Here is a 22,828-nt window from a genome sequence, read left to right on the forward strand (position 1 = left end):
CTTCTATAGATGTAACAAGGCAAGATCAAAACTGAAGGATTTTATACCCTTAAGCAAAGCATGACCACAGCAGCACACAATCATGCTGACCCTGCTGCTTTGTTTTGTAATGGGATCAACTAAGTTAATTCCCTTTGAATTATCAATAACAACTATTTCTAGATTGTGTGCAGTAGCACATGCCTGGAGATCCAACACTAAGGAAACTGAGACAGGGAGGTCATTTCAGCCCAGGAGTGTGAGGCCAGCCTGGACAACATAGTGAGATTCGATCTCAACAAACAATAACAAAGAATACATTTCCATATTTATATTTCTCAACAACACACATATCAAATTTGCTGTTATACATAGTTTTCTTAAATGTCAGCCTCTGAAATTTATTAGTGCTAAAAGGATTTTGCCATTACAGATAATAAATCTTTCATACCAAACACAGAAAATCACATACATACACATAGATATGTATATTTTCTTAGGTTATGGCAATGGCTATTTTATTTTTAAAATTTATTACTACTTCATATTAATTATACAGATTAATAGGACTGTGTCACTTCAATACATACATATATTGTGCTTTGTTCAAATCTACCCTCCCTAATACTGTATCTTGCCCTCCCGTCCCTTACCCCCTATCCTTTTTCCCTTCCCTATTAGTCTCTCTTCTACTTTCAAATGTCATCCTTTTTAAGATTCCACATGAGAGAAAACATAGATTTTAAATTAATACAACCTACAAACACATGATACCAAAAATACGGGAACAGTCAGCAACTCAATAAAGGAAGAACAAGGAGCTATAAATACCAAAAACCTTAAAACCATTTGAGATGAATTCTTAGCTAACAAGCACAGTAAACATAAATTAAATTAAAACACCCTGTAGATAACCCCTACCAAAAAAATAGCCCTCTAGTTTTTTATTAGTATTCACATTTATGATTATTTTAAACTTATGCTTATCTAAAGAGACGATATCATTACCCTAAAGACTTACACAGCTCACAACAGTGACCTATAAAAAATGATACTTTCCTACTAAAAGTTTCTTTTCAGATCTGGTCAATTTTACAAGGTGCTGAAAGCCTTTCCTAATATCCACAGCTGCCTGGCCCTATATAGCGAAATAAGGGTATGACAGTAACCAGCAACTAAAATTCCATATAAATTTATAATTCTTTTCAAGGAAAAAGAAGCATTATACTTTCAGACAGCTTAACCTGACTCATGTCAAACTCAGCTTGGCATTTTAAAGGATAAGGAAAAACTAAAAATCAAAATAACCCTTCAGAACACCTGTTTGTTCGAAACATGTGTCTTGGCTAAAAAGATTACTTTTATGAAATCACAGTCTTGTTTCAGATGCTCTCAAAAAGCATACTCAAAATAGAAGTCAATTAATAGCACTTTGTTCCAGATAAGTTAGTAAGTTAATACAAAAAAATATCTAAAAATAATTTCAAAGCTTTGGAACACATACAATTTACTTGGGCATAAATGATCACGCAACATTTTTACCTTCTCATTTTTCTTTCTACTAACTTCCATTATGAAACAAAAACATAGAATGAAGAAATGGCTCATAAGCAGATATAAATATGCTTAGGCTAACTATGCAAATAAAAAGAATATAATAAATAGCATATGACCAAGGGCTGAGTTTTTAATAAGAATAATTAATAAGAAATTACAGTCAATTTGGCAGTATGAAAAGATATACTCACCATAACGTAAAACTTAAACCAAGAATTATCAATTCTGAATGTAAAAATTTTTCTTTAATATCACAATATCATAGTCACTCAAGATGATCACGGTTGCCCTTTCAGTCTTAAAGGACTGAGAAAATAAGTAATCAGGAAAGGCTATTTGGTAATGATTTAAAATAAATCTTTAGTTTACTAATCTGAAGTACAGCCACAGAGATTTGAAAAATAGCTAAAATGATATATGAAACAAATTGGCTATTTCTTCTTCAGAAAATGCTTGCTACAGATATGGATTTAAGGGCGTCTTGCAAAATACCACATGCCACTACTCTCCTCATTCATACTCAGGGTCCAGAGTTTACCGACTGAAAACCACTGAACTAACCCAGTAGCCAGAGAGGGGCACTACAGAAAGCAGTGTTCTCTCCCCTTTAAACTTAAGAATTACAATAAAAAGACTTTCCTCTCTACTCCTACAATAAACACTGTTCAGAATTTTGGGGATATTCCGAAATTAAAGGAGATGGTGAACACGTAGAAGTATGTCATTTTAACGAAAAGATAAGGTCAGGCGTGGTGGAGAACACCTGTAATCACAGTACTTGATAGGCTAAGGCAGGAGGATCACGGTGAGTTTGAGGCCAGCCTGGGCTACATAGTGAGACTCCGTCTCAAAAAAACAAAACAGAACAAATCAGACTTCTAGCTTCAATTATTAATCTAAAGCAGAAGCCTTTATAGTATTTCTTAAAACTAACACATACAGATGCCTTTATAGTATTTCTTAAAACTAATTAAGAAAAATAATTCAGTCTGCCCTCTGTCTGGCGATTGCCATCCCCTCACTGAAAGAAGCTCACAATGAAGAGAAAGAGATGGAGGGTCACCAAAACGAGGTCTGGGCACCAAACGTGGCTCGAGTCCAAGCAGGCCATTGCTGCTTCCCTTTTCCCACGCTGTACATCAAGCTCTTCCATCCCCAAATGCCCCACTATGCTCAAGTTACCAGCATTCAAATCCATGAACCCCTGAATATTCTAGCCATGCTTGAGTTCAGGACAGAATGGAGAGAAAACTAAATTTCGATTACCACAAGTTCAAGAACAAAAAGCTCTGGTGGTGATTTGCTAAATGCTGACCAGACCATAAAATACAATGCAAAGGACTGTTTGTGGCCTCAAGTAGTTAGCAGCTGAACATAGTTACTACTGTTCCGAGCGCAGGGACAGATAAAAGGGACAGACAAAAAGGCTGTTTATCCTGTTCAACATGCTCAAAATCCTCTCTGGCATTACATGCAAATCCCCTTAATGGAAGGCAGCTGGATTCAATGCTAGATACTTGTGACTATGTATAACTCACTGGTTTTGATGGTCAGTTCTTTCTTTTCGACTTTCTTCACAGATTTCAAACTATGTATCAAACATTTACTGAATGCCTACTTTGTCTAAAATAGACTACCTCTGTGAAAATTTGGGCAAATAATTTCTTTGTGCCCAGTTTTAGCTCTATAAAATGGAAATACTGGCACCTATTCTCACAGAGATAGCTGAATTAAATAAAACAACACACTTAAGAGTATCGGCATAATAAGAGCTTAAAATGGCATTTATCACTACTATTTTTTTTTTTTTTGAGGCAGGGTCTCACAGTGTAGTTTAGGCTGGCCTTGAATTCACCGTGTAGACCAGGCAGGCCTCAGGCTCACAGTGATTCTCCTGCCTCAGCCTCCAGAGTGCTGAGATTACAGGTGTGTACCACACCAGGCCAGGTTTACATGATTTACATTTTTACATAACAACAGTTTCCATAAGGACACTGCATGTACTAATAATTCATTAGTTCTTACACTAAGTTATATCATTTAACTTCCCAGTTAAACGGTAGAATTTTTCAGAATTCTTAAGAACAAGATCACATTTCACTCTTTTAGAAGCAATATAATAATTAATTACAGAGACTTAGCCAGACCACCTGGGCTCAAATTTTGGCTCCACTTCTTATTAGCAGTTGTTTTACCTCTATCGCCTGTTTCAATGATTTGTATTATCATCTAAAAAGCCCAAGATAGAAATCCTTCCTCTCAAAAGGAACCCTTCTCCACTACTGGGAATATAGACTGGTGCAACCACTGTGGAAATCAGTGTGGAGATTCTTCAAAAAACTAGGATGGAGGTTCCATTCCACTCAGCTATTCCCCTTCTGGTATCTTCTCAGAAAAATTAAAAACATCGTACCACAGCGATATATGTGCAACCATGTTTATAGCAGCACAATTTGTAATAGCTAGATCTTGGAAGCAACTCAAACGTCCATCAATGGAGGAATGGATAAAAAGATGTGGTCTTTTTATGCAATGGAATACTATTTAGCCTTAAAGAAGGATAAACTGAAGACTTTTATAGGTAAATGGATGCAACTCGAGACCATACTCATAAGTGAAATAAACCAGGCTCACTTATGTAAACATCCTGTTGTTCCCTTAGTGTGAGATGCTACAAGAGTAAATAAGATCTAAAATACACAATGGATATTGTAAAATGGGAAGAAACCGTTCAAAAGGAAAGAGAGACTGGGATGGGGGAAAGGAGAAAAGAAAGAAGGGAAATATATATATATATACACACACATGATAGTTAAGACAGTTATAGTACTAATTTCTCTTAGTTCATTGAAAAGAAAGGTTTGTGCTAATATTGTTTGGACAATTAAATGCCAATATCTTGTACTCTAAGTAACTAATTTAAAGATAACAATATGCAATGTATTAACCATTATTACTCTATTATCTTGTTTTAAAATTTGGGGTCTTTTTCTCTTTAAAATAAAATTTTTAAGAAGTTTAAAAAAAGAAATCCTTCCTGTCTATCCTTCATCCCCCTTCCACACCATTCAATTAGTAAGCCCTGCACTACACTTTTTAAAGCCTCTGTTCTCTCTCCACTGGTCTTTCATTTCACTGGTGTTCCCGGCTTGTATTACCTCCTACCTGCACTACTTATAACAATCTTAAAGGACACGTAGGACTTAGAAGCAGAAATAAGTAGAAAATGTTTCAGGTTGGTAGAATAGTAAGAGCCAAAAAAGAGTCAAGAAACTAGAAAAATCAAAAGAATTCAAAAGACAATACCAGATTCACTGAGCTAGAAGAAGGGGGCTATAGAAAAGAATGATATTACACTGTAAAGTTAGAAAACAAAACTGGAGCCAAATTGTGAGGGGTTTTATACTCTACACTATAGAATTTTAACCTTTTCAGTGGTAAACTACTACTCACACAGATACTGATTAACTGAAAAGTGCTTTCCCTCCTACCCCATTTTCAAATAAACGAAAGACATACACTTCAATTTGTACATTATAAAAATACCACCTCCCTAGATTGTACTATAAAAACAATTTTCAGTGCCTCATGTTAGCACATGCTCATAAAAAATAAAGACAATCTTCAGATCATGGGAAAGCACGCAAATTTCAAATAATGTGTGATTTGGGTTTCTTGAAATCGTAAATTCTCAGAAAAGAACAATTTGGTTTTTTGCCATAGGTAAAATTTTGTATCACTCACATATAGCTAATGGTCACTAAAAGCAAACTTGAAAGTACCAGAATTTTATTTTTAATGGATGTGTTTCAATAGTTTGTGGAAATGATAATGAGGTTCTCATGAGTTAAAACGTTTAATCTTTAGAAAGACATAAATCCTCTTGAGATCCTGATGAAAGTTTTGGAGATTGTCCCTAGGAAAACCCATATATGGACGTACACAAAATCATGTGCTTTATTTCAAGGAAGCCATGAATGCTTCACACCCATCTCTAGGTCACAGGGTATCTGTTCTTCATAAGAAAAAGGCAGCAGTGTTGACCTTATACTGAGAGGGCAGGCATTTCAAACTGTTTTTGTTTTCATTTGTTTTGTTGTGTTGTTAGGGGTCGATTAATGGATTTTATTTATCTACCCATTCTTTAATTTAGTTCTTTTTATCAATGTCCTATTTTCTATGAGCATGTAAATAGAACAAAGATAACAAAGAAAATCCAATTTCTGACCTTGCCCTCATTAAAGCCATGCTTCAAAGAAATGAGCCAACTATTCACAACTGTAAATAGAGTCATAAAAGCAAATGGTACATTGGTGTTTACAACTCATACCCAATTAATACCCAGTGGTACTGGTACCAGTGAGCTAAATCTACAGGAAAAAATGTTATGTAAGTTTTCTCATATTCACTATACATATGTCAGTATGAGCAAAATGACTGCAAAGCTGCTAAGAGACCTCTATGAGCAAATAATTCCCGTATCTAAAGAGTGCCAAACCCTCAAACTGGAACTTCTTTCAATACTGACCTAAATTTCTTATAGAAAACAAGTATGTGAGGCCATCTAGTGGATAAAATACAGAAACAAATTCTCAGCTAGTTAAAGGCAGAGTTCAGTTCTCTTAACACCTAGATCAGTACTAAATATGAGGTCTCCTCGGAAATTACAAGCTGGACTCTATTGCTAAAACACACCTGTTTGACCTGAAATGAACCATATTATTTTCAATACTGGCTACTCCTTAAAAACAAAGGCAAGTTCATAGCCACAAAGATCTCAGAATAAAACGGCATCAGAATTTTCTTCATTATAAAACCAAAAGCCATTAAGTAAAACTTTTGAAGATAGGTGTTGGCATAATTTAAACTATAAGAAAAAGCAGTATCAGCTGTAACTGATCTGCAGAGCTACCTCTGTCAAGACTAGACCACATATTAGTCATCTCTGAAACCAAAGACATTTCCTGACACACAGCACATGCACACAAATTATAACCTGGGTTAAAACAAATCATGTGACATAAGCCTCACTACTTTCCAAATAAACATAAACAGCCTCACATTATGCAGGTACCTTTAGTGGGTGTAGGTTGTATACTGATAACTGGATGCTGCTTTGCCAATGGCATAAGTGTCGGTAATGTCTGAATGATGATGGTTTTTGCTGGAACACTGGAGTTTGTTTGAGCCTTGGGTGCTGCTGGAAGTAATAAAGGCTTGGGCTGAATTGAAGGTTTTGAACTTATCAGAATTTTTTTCTTTGGAGTCATTCCATTTTCTGAAGGAAAAAAAACAGAGAGACAAATCAGTCTGAACACAATTAACCAAGACAGAGAAAACAGTTTATTACACACTTTTCTCACACATTATTTTCACTTCTGAGTAACTATCTTTATTGGAGTTTAAGCATAGCTACTCTATTATCTAAATGGACTAAGAAACCTCCTTAACAGAGAACTTACTTTTTGATAAAACTGCAGTTTTGGAAAGGGGACACATGAAATGGTAAGAAGAGTTAAAATCATGCAACAGTCTAGAGATTAACAAAGTAATAAACACCACAGTCAAATAGCCCTCACATTCCGTATCTTTAACTGAAACTTTGAAATCTCTCTTGAAATAAGATCATCTAAGGCTATTTTCAAGTATTTTTAACCTATAAAGACAGAGACCAGAGCCGGGCGTGGAGGTGCATGCCTGTAATTCCAGCACTCGGGAGGCTGAGGCAGGAGGATCGTTTCAAGTTCAAGAGCAGCCTGGGCTACAAAGTGAACTCAAGGCCAGCCTGAACTGCATAGCGAGACCCTGTCTCAAAAAGACAAAAAAAAAAAAAGACAAGAGACCATCGAAGATTATTTCTTCCCCTTTCTCTCCACAATGATCACTTATAACAAAAAAGGTCCATTAATTTAAAAACAGCAAACCAGTTTTATAAACGTATGTTGAAACTAACGTTTTATGTTAAGCAATGGAACCTAAGCTCTGTCTGAAACAGAAATTATGAGACAAAGCAATACCAGTTTTGTTTCTAGGACCAATAATGGGTTTGTCTTCCTTGAGTGGCTCTGCTGAGGATGGACTATTACAGTTTTCACCATACAAGGAAAGAGGAGACATCTGGGAACTAGAAGACAAATCCAACTCCTCCTATAGCAAAGACATAAATTAATACAGAAAAAACATAATATTTGAGTAGCACATTATTTACAAAGAGAGATGACAAAACTAATACATAAACAGAAAAACACTTCAAGGCAACTTCAAGGCAAAGATGTGTTATGTTAGATAATCTATGTGATATATTATCTATAGATTAAGTACATGACTAAGGAAAAAATCAACATTACCCACTAATTCCAAAAGAAAACTAACTCAAAATGTAGAAGATGGCTATGTCATCTTCTACATTTCCTCCCATAAAGAATATAACTTATTTGATATCTTATATAAACATATAGTATCATTATAAGGCTACTGTTAAAATGTTAATGTCTTTTCTCCATAGTCTTTTATTCAGTCTTAAAAGAATCTCAAATGCAAAATAATTCCTACCATTTTCATTCTTTCCTATCTACTAAGACTATCTTCATCCCAACTGTTTTAAAAGAAAGACAAAAATTGAGAGGAACCACACTGTTTTCTTTAATGTATGAATTGCTAATGCAAAGATATATAGAAGCAACTTTAATATTTTCCAAGTCTTTTCATATGGAATGGATCTGTCTCATTTTGTTAGAATAAAAAAGCTTAACATAAGATAAAAGTAGCATTTCAAAAAAAGATAGTATGTGTCATATAGAATAGCATACCCTTCATATCATATTCAAAATAATCCCTAAGATCATTAAAAGAAAATTTACAAAAATACTTATTTATTTTCAGAATGATGTAGGCTCAATTAAATCAAAATACCCAGAAGCCATAAAGAAAGAAAAAACAGATTTGAACAGTAATAATCCAAATATTCAACTGTGAAAACTAGATTCAACAATAAAAGATACATGCTACAAGAAAATACTTGCCAAAAATGGACAAAGGATAGGAAAAGCCATTTTACTGAAAGAAAATGCAAATGGTAGCCAAAGTCAAATTAAAAAGTTTGTTTGTTACCATAAAGAAAAGAAGACTCAGAGATGATATGAGAGAAATAGCTAGTCAGTCTCAGTGGTAAGAGTGAGACATGCTTCCCTATCCATCCTTTATACCTACTCAGCATGTGACCAGGAGCTGTGCTATACTAACCTTATAAAATGCATTATAAATTACTTGTAAGAAACAAAAGAGTATAAGATGACAACACAGAAGGAGACTATTATATTCACAACCTTAAAAGCTTAACAGGTATTTGATAAAAGTTAGCAAGAATACAAGGATTAGAAGGATGCTTTCTTAACATTATTTTTAAGATGCTATGTGTAATTATTACACAGTGAAAGCCATACTTAGTGGTGCATACTTAGCCATACTGAGATCATTACCATTAAAATCAAGATAAGAAAGATACTTGCTTTTCCTATAATTTTAGGAAACATAGCTGTATCAGAAAATGAAATAAATGGAACAAACATTAAAATAGAAGACACAGAAGAGTCTTTCTGCAAGGTGATATGTGCTTACTTGGAATACACACAAGAATCAACTGAAGAAGTATCTGACTATGAAAATAATGTTTTAATATTCACTTATAAAATATAATAAACAGGAAAAAGATAGTAACTCAGTAGAAAAATTATCAAAGAACAAGAATATAGGGAAAAAGAAAGTCCAAGAAACTAATGAGAATGTAGAAAAATGCTGAAAACAATCAGTTATCAAAGAAATACAAATTAAGCTAGGCATGGTGGTGCATGCCTATAATCCCAGCATTGAGGAGCTGAGGCAAGAGGACCACCTCAAGTTTGAGGCCAGACTGAATTACATAGCAAGATATTGTCTCAAAAAAAAAAAGGAAAGAAAGAAGTATAAATTAATACAATGCAGTACTACTCTGCCGTAAAGGATAAACTTGAGTTATTTGTGGGAATATGGATACACCTTGAGACTATAATGTTAAGTGAAATAAATCAAACATACTACCTTAAGTATCACCATGGTTTCTCTTATATGAAAAACCCAAAGTATAAATAATTTGAAGAGTAAAGTAAATGTTAGATAATAAGTAACAGGGAGATAGATCTTTGCAAATGGGAAGGGGACCTAGAGGTGTGAAGCAGAAAGAATGCAGAGAAAGGGGCAGTAAAAAGAACTAACGTGTTACATACAGGTACCAACTCCCCATGATGGATGGGCTAAGATTTTATTAAAGTTTAATAGCTCCTTAGTACAGTTAACATCCTACTGATTTATTCAGATGAGATAATGATGGCCTGGCAGGAGCAGAAAAAAAACATAGAGACATTAAACAGCCAGAATCACCAGAGTTTTTGATTGAATGTAAAGCCTACCAGAATGAAGATGTCTCAATCTACAGCAGATATAAATATAAGGAAATACTAATTTGAACTTTCTTCTTGTATCTTCCCTCTATTATCTAAATCAGGGACTTCCTTTTCTTTACCTCAGGGATTTTGTCTTAATGAAAAGCAGAAGCACTCTTATGGAGCTAACAGACTTTAGTAAAGACCTTACCACACACAAAAAATAGTGGTGGGCATTTCTGAACTAAAGAGATCATTCTAGGTTTGATAGGTAAGGAGTTACAAAAACTAACAATCTTAACTAGGCATGATAGCACACTCCTGTAGTCCCAGCACTCAGTAGGCTGAAGCAGGAACATCGCTGTGATTTAAGACCAGCCTACACTACATGCCAGCCTGAACTATACAGCAAGACCCTGTATAAAAAAAAAAAAAAAAAAAAAAATTAACCATCATTCTTCCAACTCCTTAAAAAATGTATATTCTGAGCCAGGCATGATAGCACAAGCCTATAATCCCAGCACTCAGGAGGCTAAGGCAGGAGAATTGTTGAGAGTTTGGGACCAGCCTGAGCTACAAAGTGAGCCCAAGGCCAGCCTGAACTGTATAATGAGACCCTGTCTCAGAAAGACAAAAAAAGAAAAACAGAATGTATATTCTAATAGGAAGAAGAGCAAGACACAAGGACAATAAGCCAATAAACAATAACAAAAAACTACATAGTGGCAAAATAGAAAAACAATAAAATTATAGATGCAGGAGATAGGGGAAGGAGGTCAAAAGCAAAGACACTAACAACTTTCTAGCTTCCACCAGGCCCTCCCTCAAGTCTCCACTTCCTTCGGCGATAAGTAATAATAAGGCCCTTCCTTAACAAAAGGTAACTACCTCCCCATGCACATGTTTTCCAGACAGCACTATAACCTAAATCACTGTTAAAGACTGGCTACTTACAGGAACATGCTGAGTTGAAGAACAGGAGTCCACTGACTGAGGAGATGAGACTGAACAACTTGAGGAAGCTGGAGAAAGCGGCTGAGGTTCTGCCTTAATATCTTTAACTGAAAAACAAAGAATAAAGGTTCTTCTCACTGGATAGTGTAAACTCAAAATAAAATGAATAAGAAAGGTAAAATCTACTCTTAAAATTCAATCCAGTATGGAAGCTAAGGTCACCAAAATATACCATTAAATGAAAATGCAAGAAGCAGAAAAAAGATACGTTTCCATTTGTGTTATAAGTTGTACACGTAATACAACTGCTGACATCTGCCCTGATCAGGAGGCTTAAAAAAAAGGAATTGCTAACAGTGGTTGTTGGCTCTGAGCAAAACTTGTTGGCTGAGGAATAAGAGCAAAAGGAGACATTTTTCTACTCCATAAACTTTTGGACCTTTTAAATATTACATCATATGCAAAAAAATTATAAATTCATCTCAATTTTTTTTTAAATTTAAGAAACAGGAAAAGCCTTTCTGATGGTATAATTAAAATCACAAAAACATTCATATCTTTGGAACTATTAATTTATTCTATACGAATTTATGAGCAACTACAGCCCAGGCAGTATCCTTGTCAAAGATATAACTTCTTTTTTTTTTTTTTTTTTTGGTTTTTCTCCGGTACCGGGAACTGAACTCACAACCTTGCGCTTGCCAGGCAGGTGCTTTTGCCGCTGAGCTAAATCCCCAGCCCCTCAAAGATATAACTGAGCAGGTGTGGCAGACTGTTTTCCAGAGACACAGAATATTTACCGTCCCACATGATCTATGATGTGACCCTGCCACTTCCCCATCAAAGAATGGAATCTCTTCCCCCTTGCCTTACATTCAGGTGGGCTTATGACTCCTTCAGTCAAAAGAGTGTGACGGACAGTAATACTATGTGAATTCTGAGGCGAGATGCTCTGTGCACCAGAACACTCAGAGTTGGAGCCTTCTGCCTACTCTGACACCACCCTGCACAGGCAGACATATGAGTAAAGAAACATCCAGATGATTCTAGCTCCTAAACGTCACCCTAGTCCAGCCTTCAAATCTCTCTAGTTGAGGTCTGGACATCACAGAGCAGAGACAAGGCACTCATGGGGTACTCAGTCTAAATTCCTGACACACAGATTCTAGGAACCTAATTAAATGCCATTTTTTAAAAGCTGCTCAGATTTAGAGTAGTTTATTACACAATAGTAACCAGGATACTGCCCTTGTATATTCCAAATTCTATAAGGGAAGATAGGCATTGAGCAAGATAGTTAGACACATAAAATGAAGGGGAATAGGAAGGCAACAGAGAGGGAATTAGATGGAGGTATGTGCTGGTCATTTACCCTTTGTCTTTCAGCTCTGAGTCCACCTGCTACACTTGGTGATGCAAATTATTACCATATATCCCAGCTGGCTTCCTTTTAGAGCCTGTCAATAGGGAGCACTAGAAGGATGCTAGAAAACAGGAAAAAGGATTTCTTTTTCCTCCCATGAGCTCTAGCCCAGCAGCAATAATTTGCTCCAGCTTTCAGCTTCTTCCAGCACACCCAACCTCACCTCATCAAGCTCCCTTAAAGATGTTACCATCAACCAACAGTGCCCCTCCTCAGACGCATGCATAGCAAATGCATCGGGCCCCACCAGCAAGCTCCTAGATTTTGGTAACCCAACCTCCTCCCTTTGTTCCTTAATCCAACTGGGCCCCCAGATAGGTGAGTCTCCTATAGAGATGTTATTCATAATCTGACATCAATATTTCTATATCTGATAAGATTTATTCATTTGTTATATTTCTGAAACATAACTATGAAATTTTTTATATTCCTTATGGGAAGAAATGTATTTATGCCTTGGTATACCAGAAACAGGATATACAGCTCCTAAAATCTTTTAACCTACCAGAACAGTTAATAGCCCCACCTAATTCTGAGTACCACCAAACTGCAAAATAAAGTGGATCTTGGGCCAGGTGTGGTGGCACACACCTGTAATCCCAGCACTCGAGAGGCTGAGGCAGGAGGATTGTTGCAAGTTCAAGACCAGCCTGGGCTACAAAGTGAGCTCAAAGCCGGCCTGAACTGCATAGGGAGACCCTGTCTCAAAAAGACAAAAAAAAAAATCATAAATAAAGTGGACCTGGTTAAACTTTCAGCAATGAAGCACAGCATTACCTGTACAGAACTGGTTGTTTATGCCCCAAATGTCTGACTCCCAAGGCATCAAATCCAAATCAAAGTCCAGATGATCAAAATTACTTTCCTGTAGGTTTCAAATCAGCAAAAGAATATTAAAACAAAATATATACATCTTGAAATCAAACTACCAGACAAAATTTTCATAAATAATATTACTGCTAAGACCCAAACAAGTAAAAAGAATTATCTCCATCAAGTGGTTCATCTCCAGAATACATCTTGGAGAACTGAGAAATAAACTAATTCAGTTATTTGTAGCAAAGCAGTAACCCCAAGAAGGAAGTAATGGAATCAATACTTAAAAGATTTAGTTGGACTCATTCTTTCCTGTGGGAACAAACCACTAGAGGAGTCACAAAACGTGTCTTTTGCCATAGGGGAGCTCCAGCAAAACAGGTTTTCCCATTGCCGTTAAGGAAAACAAGTGCAAACCAATAGATGTTCATAATATCATCTCTGCATACAAAGGAAATACAGATATATCCAAACAAAAATGTAGGAGTTATTAAAAAGGGTAATTTCCTTCTTTTTTTCTACTGCATTATACTTTTTCAAATTTCTAAAATTTTTATGAATTTTTAAAGACATTTTTTATTCCTAGAATATAAAATTAAGTTTCTCAAAGAGGGGTCAACAAAATTTCTTGAGAGGACCTTCATTAGTTTCCCTTCATTTAGGTTTTAAAGTTTTTTACTTAAAAATGAACACATTCTGGCCAGGAGTGATGGTGCACACCTGTAATCCCAGCACTTGGGAGGCTGAGGCAGGAGGATGGCACTATTCGCAAGTGGTGGCAGCAAATTCGAGGTCAGCTGGGGTTATACAGTGAGTTCAAGGCCAGTCTGAACTACATATCAAGACTGCCTCAAAACAAAACAAAACAACATATTCTGGCTCATCCAAATGGCACTTTATATTATATATATAAATAAAGAACTGCTATATGATTTCAGAGCCTTCTTGTGGGTTTGCCATCAAGACAGTTCCAAACAATACTGCTTTTTGTTTTTTCCAAACCATACTGCTTTTTGTTTTTCCAACAGGCTAGGAATTGAACCCAGAACCTCCTGCATGGTTAGGCAAGCACTACTGAGCTACAACCCCAGCTCTTTTTGAATCACTATGAGACAGGTTCTGATAAGTTGGCCAGGTTAGTCTCAAACTTGTAATCTTCCTGCCTCAGCCTCCTGAGTAGCTGAGTGATAGGTATGTGCCACCATGGCCAGCTTCAAACAATACTGTGTAAAAGGCAGACCATACTAACTTAATGTGACAGGTTATAAAAACAGTAATAATACAGTAAGTCTTAGTCAAAAAGTAAAACTTTATCTCATAATTGATAATAACTATTTGTCAATTTCTAGCACAATATTATCATTTCAAAATATCTATTGTATGGTTTATTTTTAGTGGGAACATAACAGAGAAAAGAGAAATTTTTTGTCAGACTGCTCTTAAAGGTACAAGGTACCTAAAGAAAATGTGTACAAGTTCACATGAAAAGAAACATTTCAATCATGAAAGAACCATTTTTAAAAACCAATTTCCCTTTTGTGTTTGAATCTATGCATTAAAAAATTTAGTAGTCTTGTATTTTCTGCGCCAAAAAAATCTTTTAACTTTTTTAGTCTAAATTTAACAATGCTGCTTGTTTGAGAGCCAGCAATACTTCTAAACATGTACAACAGTGGGTGTGATCTATTCCAAGGATGCTTCTGCTTCAGTCTTTAGCCTAAATAGCCAAATACCTACAACTAAAGAATTTTATCTAGTTGGAAATTTAACAGGTCTGTTTTATGTACAGGGAAGCACACTGGCTCTTGTATAGTATGGCTCTTTAAGGATGTATTATGAGAAATTCTTCCACTATGTGGAAGAAGGAAGACAGACACCCCTTCATATTATAATAGAAAGGTTAGGAGCTAAAAGACTAAGCTAAAGACTGTTACAAAGTAACAGAATGTTAGATATAAAATCAAGACCATATTTCTCTGAATCTTACACATTTAACACTTTTTTTTGACACCGGTTTTTAAAAATACACTGTAGGCTCTGGAGGTTATGAAAGAATATAAGTTGTTTAGTTAACCAGTCCCTACAAAAAAGCCAATTTAACCAATAGGTCACATTCTAAAGCATTTCACAGAGTAAACAAAATAATTAAAATTCCGCGCAGTGATTTAAAAAACTACAACATGGACTTCACTATCTTCTACTGATTTATAGCAAAATAGCTGCCAAATCATTCTTTGAGAATGTCTTAGTCTCAAGCCAGGGTTATAAATCTTTATACTCAAGTTAATAAGAGCTTTAAAAATAAATGACCATCAGGGGCTGGGGATTTAGCTCAGCGGCAAAAGCGCCTGCCTGGCAAGCGCAAGGTCGTGAGTTTGGTTCCCAGTACCGGAGAAAAACCAAAAAAATAAAATAAAATACATGACCATCAACCTGGCTGATAAATTATTTTGGTTGATAAATTGCTCATTTAAGTTACTTTCTATGTGAAACCGTACTTGACCTATTAAAGAATAAGACAAAGTTAAAAGTTCGGGGATTCAGCTCAGTGGGACAACGCCTGCTTGGCAAGCGCAAGGTTGTGAGTTCAATTCCCGGTACCAGAAAACAAACAAACAAACAAACAAACAAAAAGTTCTTTAAGCCAATCAGCTTCACATATACTAACCAAAAAAAGGGAAAGACCAAAAAGAAAATCAAAGATATTTTTGAGGATTTGGTGTTACAAAAATTGCTTTTACATAAATCTCTAACTAATCAAAAGCAAAAGTAAGGATAAACCTAATTTTCAGTTTATACATAACTTTTAAAAAGCGAGGTTGGTAAATTCTGTTTGAATGAATTCATGACTCACATATACCCCTTAATATCACACCATTTCCCTTAAGCAGCAAAGATCTGCAAAAACCAAGAAGTCAGCAGTTTAATGACTTTCCCAAGGTCACTCATCCATGGGGCCAAAAAAATGGGCTTAGTATATGTCTTCTCACACCAAGACCAATGCAATTCTGTGTTGCTACATTTACTCACTACATAAGGGCTACTAACTTTTATAATTGGTAGTCAAAGTTAATAAAACTTAAATTACTAGCCTAAACGTGTTGTCTTGAAATCTTGCGATAACTAGAGTAAATATGAAATGTCACATCATTCACATTTCTCCTTTCATAAGTACTTACGTAAGTTTCATTTGTTGCATCCAACTGTAGTTCATCCATGTCTGTGAAATAACCAAGTTCAGCGAAGAGTGTAGAATCTTTAAACAAAAGACAGATTAACTGTCAATTCAATGATATGACATAAGAACAAGCACTGTATTACTATGCCAGCTCCATTAGGGTTTCTCATTAGCCATTAGTACTACTGACGATCTCAGGCACTGAGAATGACAAGCAGTTCAAAGCTGGTTTCTAACATATGTGTTGTTTTCCACATAATTTTTATTCTGTAAACTAAATCTTTACTCTAGGGATTTAAAAGGTTTTATGTTATATATCATGTTGGAATAACTGGTGGTGATTTTCTGGAACATCACTAGTAAGAATTCTGATGACACATCTGGGATCAGCACAAAAAAAAGTAACACGGTTGCTCAGCAATGAGAAGAGAGGACTATGGAGAATATGCAGGTACTGTGTACAAGCATCTACCAGCCATGCCGTAAGTTAAGGGAACAAATGATTTTTTATCTAGACAAAGGACTTATTTGCTTAAACTATTAAATTCAACGCTGTAAATTGAACTATATTCGAATTTCTTAATGAGGTTTTCCTTAGAAACCAAGAAAGTGACTTCCAGGAAGATGGTGAAGTGGTAAGCAGCAGAGAAGGAGCCTCTCTGAGATTTGGTGTCCAGACACCGGAAAATGGCAACGTAAGGAAGAAAAGAAGGACGTGGGTCCCCAGGACCCAGGAAGCATCTAAAGTAAGAATTGAAGCCCAGTGGGACAGCAAAGAAAGAAACTTCAATGAAGAAGAAGGAGATGGCAGGTGGTGCTTTCTCCCCAAGTGGGGACTCACTGCATGGGAGGGGCAGCTTGAACCTGCAGATTACTGCCAACCCCCAAGGCCTCCAAGGAGAGATGCATCAGTGGAACGAGCAGTGGATGCAGTGGCCTGTAGTGGCTAGTGAGTTATCCAGATTCAGACATACCCCAGAAGAGGGCGACTGGCCACCGGCCATCTTGGAGAGGGGCCAACTGAGCTCAGAACTCAAAACAGCTGTGGGCCAGCTCTATCTAATGGCTCCCAGTGACAGGGCTGGGATGCGGCATTCAAGACAGCAAGAGGTCAGGGAGCTGAATTAAAACTGGCAGGGAGCCGAGTTCAAGACAGCAGGAGGCTCACAGACTGTTGTTGCAGGCTGAACAAATCTGATTCCAGCCTCACAGCCAGAAATGAGCCTGAACTTCAATGGAACTAAAGGTGCCAGCTTGCTAAGATTATAAACTACCCTGCCATAAAGCTATGGCTGACTTGCTGGGATTAGTCAACTTGGATCGGGACTCTCTTTATCCACATTATCTACCAGTGACACTAGAGATGTGCCTTGAAGTGAACATTTTTTTTCTTAGTTTCTTCTTTCTTTCTCTCTTTTCCTGTTTTTTGTTTGGTTTTGTGTTGTTTTTTTCCTGATTTTTTTATTCCTGTTTTTATATGAGTGTGAACACAGAGTCTAGTTTTATTGTTGTTGTTGTGTTTTGTTGTTGTTTTCATTTCTTTCTTCTCTCTTTCCCTCCTGTCTTCTTCACCAGTTTCCCAAAGTTTTTAAAAATAGTATCCAAAAAAATGGAATACCTAGGAATCAGTCTAATGAAGGAAGTAGAAGACTTCAACATTGAAAACTACAGTACTCTGAAAAAAGAAGCATGAAGAGGAGATCAGGAAATGGAAGGACATTCCCTGTTCTTGCGTAGGAAGAACCAATACAGTGAAAAGGCCATACTTCCAAAATTATTATACAGATTTAATGCAATCCCGATCAAATTCCAACAGCATATCTCACAGAATTAGAGAAAATAATCCTAAAATTCATTTGGAACCAGAACCTACAATAGCAAAAACAATCTTAGGCAACAAAGGCAAGTCAGGGACATCACAATCTCTGATGTCCAGGGATTGAAATCATACTACAAAGCTACTTTGTTTTTGTTTTTTTGTTTTGTTTGTTTTTTTCCGGTACCAGGAATCAAACTCACATACAAAGCTACTTTGATTAAAAACAAAAAAACAAAACAGCATGGTACTGGCAAAAACAACAACAAACAAAAACAGTCCTGAAGATCAATGGAACGGATTAGAAGAGGCAGAAACAACTCCAGACACACTCAGCCACCCTATCTTTGACAAAGGAATCAAACACCTTTACTAGAAGAAAAATAGCCTAATAAATGGCGCTAGGAAAACTGTCTTTCCATACGCTGAAGACTAAAACTAGACCCATATCTTTCACCATGCACTAGACTAAAATCAAAATGGATTAAAGATCTAAACATTAAAACAGAAAGAATTAAAATCTTGGGCTGGGGATTTAGCTCAGCGGCAAAGCTCCTGCCTGGCAAGCGCAAGGTCATGAGTTCGATTCCTGGTACCAGAAGAAAAACAAACAAACAAACAAACAAACAGAAAGAATTAAAATCTGCAGGAAAATAGAATAGGTACAACTCCTTGAAGACACTGGTGTAGGTAGAGTCTTTATAAACACAACCCAAATCACATAGGAACTATCATAAAGAATCAACAACTGGAATAGTTTCTTATTAAAAAGCTTCTGCACAGCAAATGAACCACTCAGTGAAGAGACAACCCAGTGTGGGGAAAAAAATTTGCTAGTTGTTCCTCAGAGAAAGGACTATCTAGAATATATAAAGAACTCAAAAAAATTAACCCCCCCTCCAAATTTAAAGATCCAGTCCAAAAATGGGCATCTAAAATGGACACTTCTCAAATGAAGAAATAGAAACAACAAATATACGAAAAAATATTCAACATCACCAGTCATTCGAGAGATGCAAATTAAAACAATGCTGAGATTCCATCTCACTCCAGAAAGAATGGCTACCATCAAGAAATCAATCAATAACAAATGCTGATGGACTGTGGGGAAAAAGGAATCCTTCTCTACTGTTGGTGGGAGTAAAGTCTGGTGCAACTGCTATGGAAATTGGTGTGGAGATTCCTCAAAAAACTAAAACTAGAGATTCCATTCCAGCTATTCTCCTTCTTGGTATCTTCCCAAAAGACTTAAAAGTAATCCAACCACAGTGATATATGTGCACCCAAGCTTATAATGGCACAGTCTGTAATAGCTAAATCTTGGAAACAGCCCAAATATCCATCAACCAATGAACGGATAAAGAACAAGTGATTTATCTAATCTTTAAATGCAGTACTGCTCAGCCATAAAGGATAAACTTGAGATTTTTCTAGGTAAATGGATGCACCTTGAGACCATACTTTAAGTGAAATAAATTCACACACATGAGGTAAGTACCACATTGTTTCTCTGGTGTGACAAACCAGAAGTGTAAATAAGGACTAAAATGTGTAATAGCGATTGTGAAATAGGAAGAAAATGTTCAAGGGAGGGGGAGGGGGAAAGGACGGGAAAAGAAAAAAATGAAGAAAGAAGAAAAAATGGAAACAAAGCTTTTGTAAATAAAGAGAGGAGTGGGCGTTGAAGGGAGGGTAGGAGAAGGGGAAAAAAGAATCAAGATATATCACGTATGGGTATAAATTCCCTATGAATGTGATTATTACGTATACCTAAAATGTACCAATAAACTTAATTTTTTAAAAAAAGAAAACAAATCAAGAAAAACATGGACAAGAAGACTCTTCAGTAAACTAGGTTAAATACTTTTTGTAGAGAAAGGTCAGCGTGCTGACAAAGCCCAAGAAGGCTGATTATCATATAATCTGTAAAGTTTCTATTTTTCACTAACAGATTTAGAGATTCAAGGGCTTTCAAGAGTTCTCTAAATCTCAGTCTTCTCTAGTACTTTCGTCATTTCCTCACTACACATGGTCATGAACTAAATTATTCTATTATAGTTCTATTCTATTATGCAGTCTATTATTAACTTGGCCAATGACAGAAACATTTTACCAACTTAAAATAGTAGCCACTGTGGTGCCACAAACCTGTAATCCCAGCACTTGAGAGGCTAAGGCAGGAGATCTTCAGAGTTCGAGGCCAACCTGGGCTACATGGTGAGTTCAAGGCCAGCCTGAACTACATAGTGAGACCCTGCCTCAAAAAAAACTAGTACATAGCAAAAAAGTGTGTATATATAGTAATAATGCAAGGTTATTCATACAACTCTCAGAAAAGGCCAGAGTGCAAAGAGTACAAAAGCTGAAAAACATGTAAGTGAACAACTGGGACTTTGTACCTTACTTTACTTCTACACAGTTTTCTACATCTGCTGTCTCATTTCTTCCTCCCATTCATTCTTGAGCCTGCTTCCCTCCTACACACACACACACACACACACATACACACACACACAGTTAATAATATCACCAATGACATCCATATTGCTAAATTCAAATGTAATTCACAGTCTTCATCTTACTTGACCTATCAACAGCTTTTGGCACAGCTTAATCCTTTCATATTGACTGAAGAATTTTCTTCACTTAGCTTCCAAACTACTACATTCATTTGGTTTTCTCCCACCTAACTGGCTGACCCTCCCTCGATGGTTCTTCCCCCTCTCCCTAACATAAAACTGTCTCAGGAGGGGCTGGGGATTTAGCTCAGTGGCAAAAGCGCCTGCCTGGCAAGCGCAAGGTCGTGAGTTCAGTTCCCGGTACCGGAGAAAAACCAAAAAAAAAAAAAAAAAAAAAAACTGTCTCAGGGATCTGCATAAACTTTCCTATTTTACTCCCTTTGCGATTCCACTGAGCTCACAGCTTTAAAGTAGCATTTATATGCCAAGCGTTCCCAAATACACATCTCCAGTCCACATTCCAAGATGCATGTGTACACTGACATTGCTTCTTGACTCTTTAAAAAGCATCTTAAACTTAACACATCTCAAACTGAGCTCTTGATCACTCCCACCAAACCTCTTACTGTTTTGTCCCCATCTCAGTAAATGACAATTCAACTCTCCCAGTAGCTCAGTCCAAAAAGTTTGTAATCATTGCTTATTTCTTTTCCTCACTTTCTGTATTAAATCAACAAGCAAATCCAGCTCTGTACTCAAAAATTTATATTCATAATCTGACTTCCTATCTCTCCTTCTACTTTTCCCTCCTATCTGTTCTTTCCTTCCTTAGCCCTCACAACACTGAGCTATCAGCTTCCAAAAAAGCAGAACAGTGAGGATGCTGGGGTTCTGAGTGCAATCATCTGTGGCAACGTACTGCAATTCCAAAGAAATGGGATGCTTGGGGGGAGGAGGCAAAGTGGGATTGCCTGGTGGAGATGGCTGCATGCCCCAGCCACCGATGAAATGAGGTTAGTGAGAGGGAGAACACAGCACCAGATGGAAGACGCAGCCTAAGTTAGGAGATTACATTTAACAATATGTAGGATTTAAAAATATGGCAAGAAAGGAGGATAAAAGAATCAAAAAGTGTTGGGTTGGAATTGTTAGTGGATAGATGGATGGATGGATAGATGGATGGATGGATAGATGGATGGATGGAATGATGGATGGACGGATGGACTGACAGATGGAAAGATGGAAGAACGGAAAGACAGAGGAATGGACAGACAGAAAGATAATTTCCTAGTTCTGCCTGCTGAGAGGTTTTAACAGCAATGGCATCCCATAGCAATGAAAACACTGTGCACCCACGACACAGGATACTAAATAGCATCCTCCACTAAATGGAAATTTACTAAAATGTTCCTGGGAGAAACAGCTGATTCCAGGGCAGAGACAAGGAAAGTGCAAAATAAGCTTGGAAAATTTTGTATCAGAAAATAAGGAAATTTGCAGCAAATGATAGAAACATTTCAAAAAACCAAAGAGACCAGTGTAGACACCAGTGATATCATCTGGAAAAAAAATTGCATCAAAGTAAGAGTATCAGATTATAGCCCACTGAACCAAAAAAGACTCAGTGAGTCCATAATGAAAGAAACAAGTGAATTAATAAATGCAGACATAATGACAGTGACATAATTCCCAAACGGCAACTATTAGAGTAGTAGTTGATACAGGGTAGAGTTATCAATAAGCCAAGGGTAGTAGGTGGAGGTTTAATGAGAACAGGACATTGGTGTCATGTGATATTACCTACCCCCAAAATGTAATAAAACACAAAAGGAGAAATGGTGACTTGACCGTGGCATATAGCAATTTAACCATGTGATCCAGATAAACATCCTTGTAGGACAGGTTAGCACAATGTGTCTCCAAACATGATGCATGAAGAGCAGAGATCATTCTAAAGCATTCCGGCCCTGCATGGGCACCCTGAATCTGGTCACAAGGAAAGAGTGGACAGACCCGTGTTTAGAATCATCTCCCAGGGAGCACTATAGCTCAGCGGTGCAGTGCCTGCCTGGCAAGCACAAGGTCCTAAGTTCAATTCCTGGTACCAAAAAAAAAAAAATTCTTTTCTAGAATAAAAGACCTGCACTCTTTAAGACTGTCAAGGACACAACCGACAGGAAAAGACTTAAGGAACTATTCTTTTTTTTTTTTTTTTTTTTTTTTTTTTTT

The 22,828-nt window shown here is 36.6% G+C and overlaps 1 protein-coding gene across 1 annotated transcript in view; it reads right to left on the reverse strand.

Annotated features, from left to right (window-relative positions):
• The window catches only part of Atf6 (activating transcription factor 6), a 200,344-nt gene that overhangs the window by 163,930 nt on the left and 13,586 nt on the right, over nucleotides 1-22,828 (reverse strand). The window contains exons 3-7 of the mRNA XM_005398327.1: nucleotides 16,326-16,402; nucleotides 13,108-13,195; nucleotides 10,908-11,014; nucleotides 7,554-7,683; nucleotides 6,611-6,814 (exon numbers count right to left, since the gene is read on the reverse strand). Coding sequence (XP_005398384.1) covers nucleotides 6,611-6,814; nucleotides 7,554-7,683; nucleotides 10,908-11,014; nucleotides 13,108-13,195; nucleotides 16,326-16,402 — 606 coding nt within the window. The remainder of the gene's footprint in view (nucleotides 1-6,610; nucleotides 6,815-7,553; nucleotides 7,684-10,907; nucleotides 11,015-13,107; nucleotides 13,196-16,325; nucleotides 16,403-22,828) is intronic.

Source organism: Chinchilla lanigera, unplaced genomic scaffold (genome assembly GCF_000276665.1).
Source record: "Chinchilla lanigera isolate Chin_1 unplaced genomic scaffold, ChiLan1.0 scaffold00061, whole genome shotgun sequence".
In the NCBI taxonomy this organism is placed as follows: domain Eukaryota; kingdom Metazoa; phylum Chordata; class Mammalia; order Rodentia; family Chinchillidae; genus Chinchilla; species Chinchilla lanigera.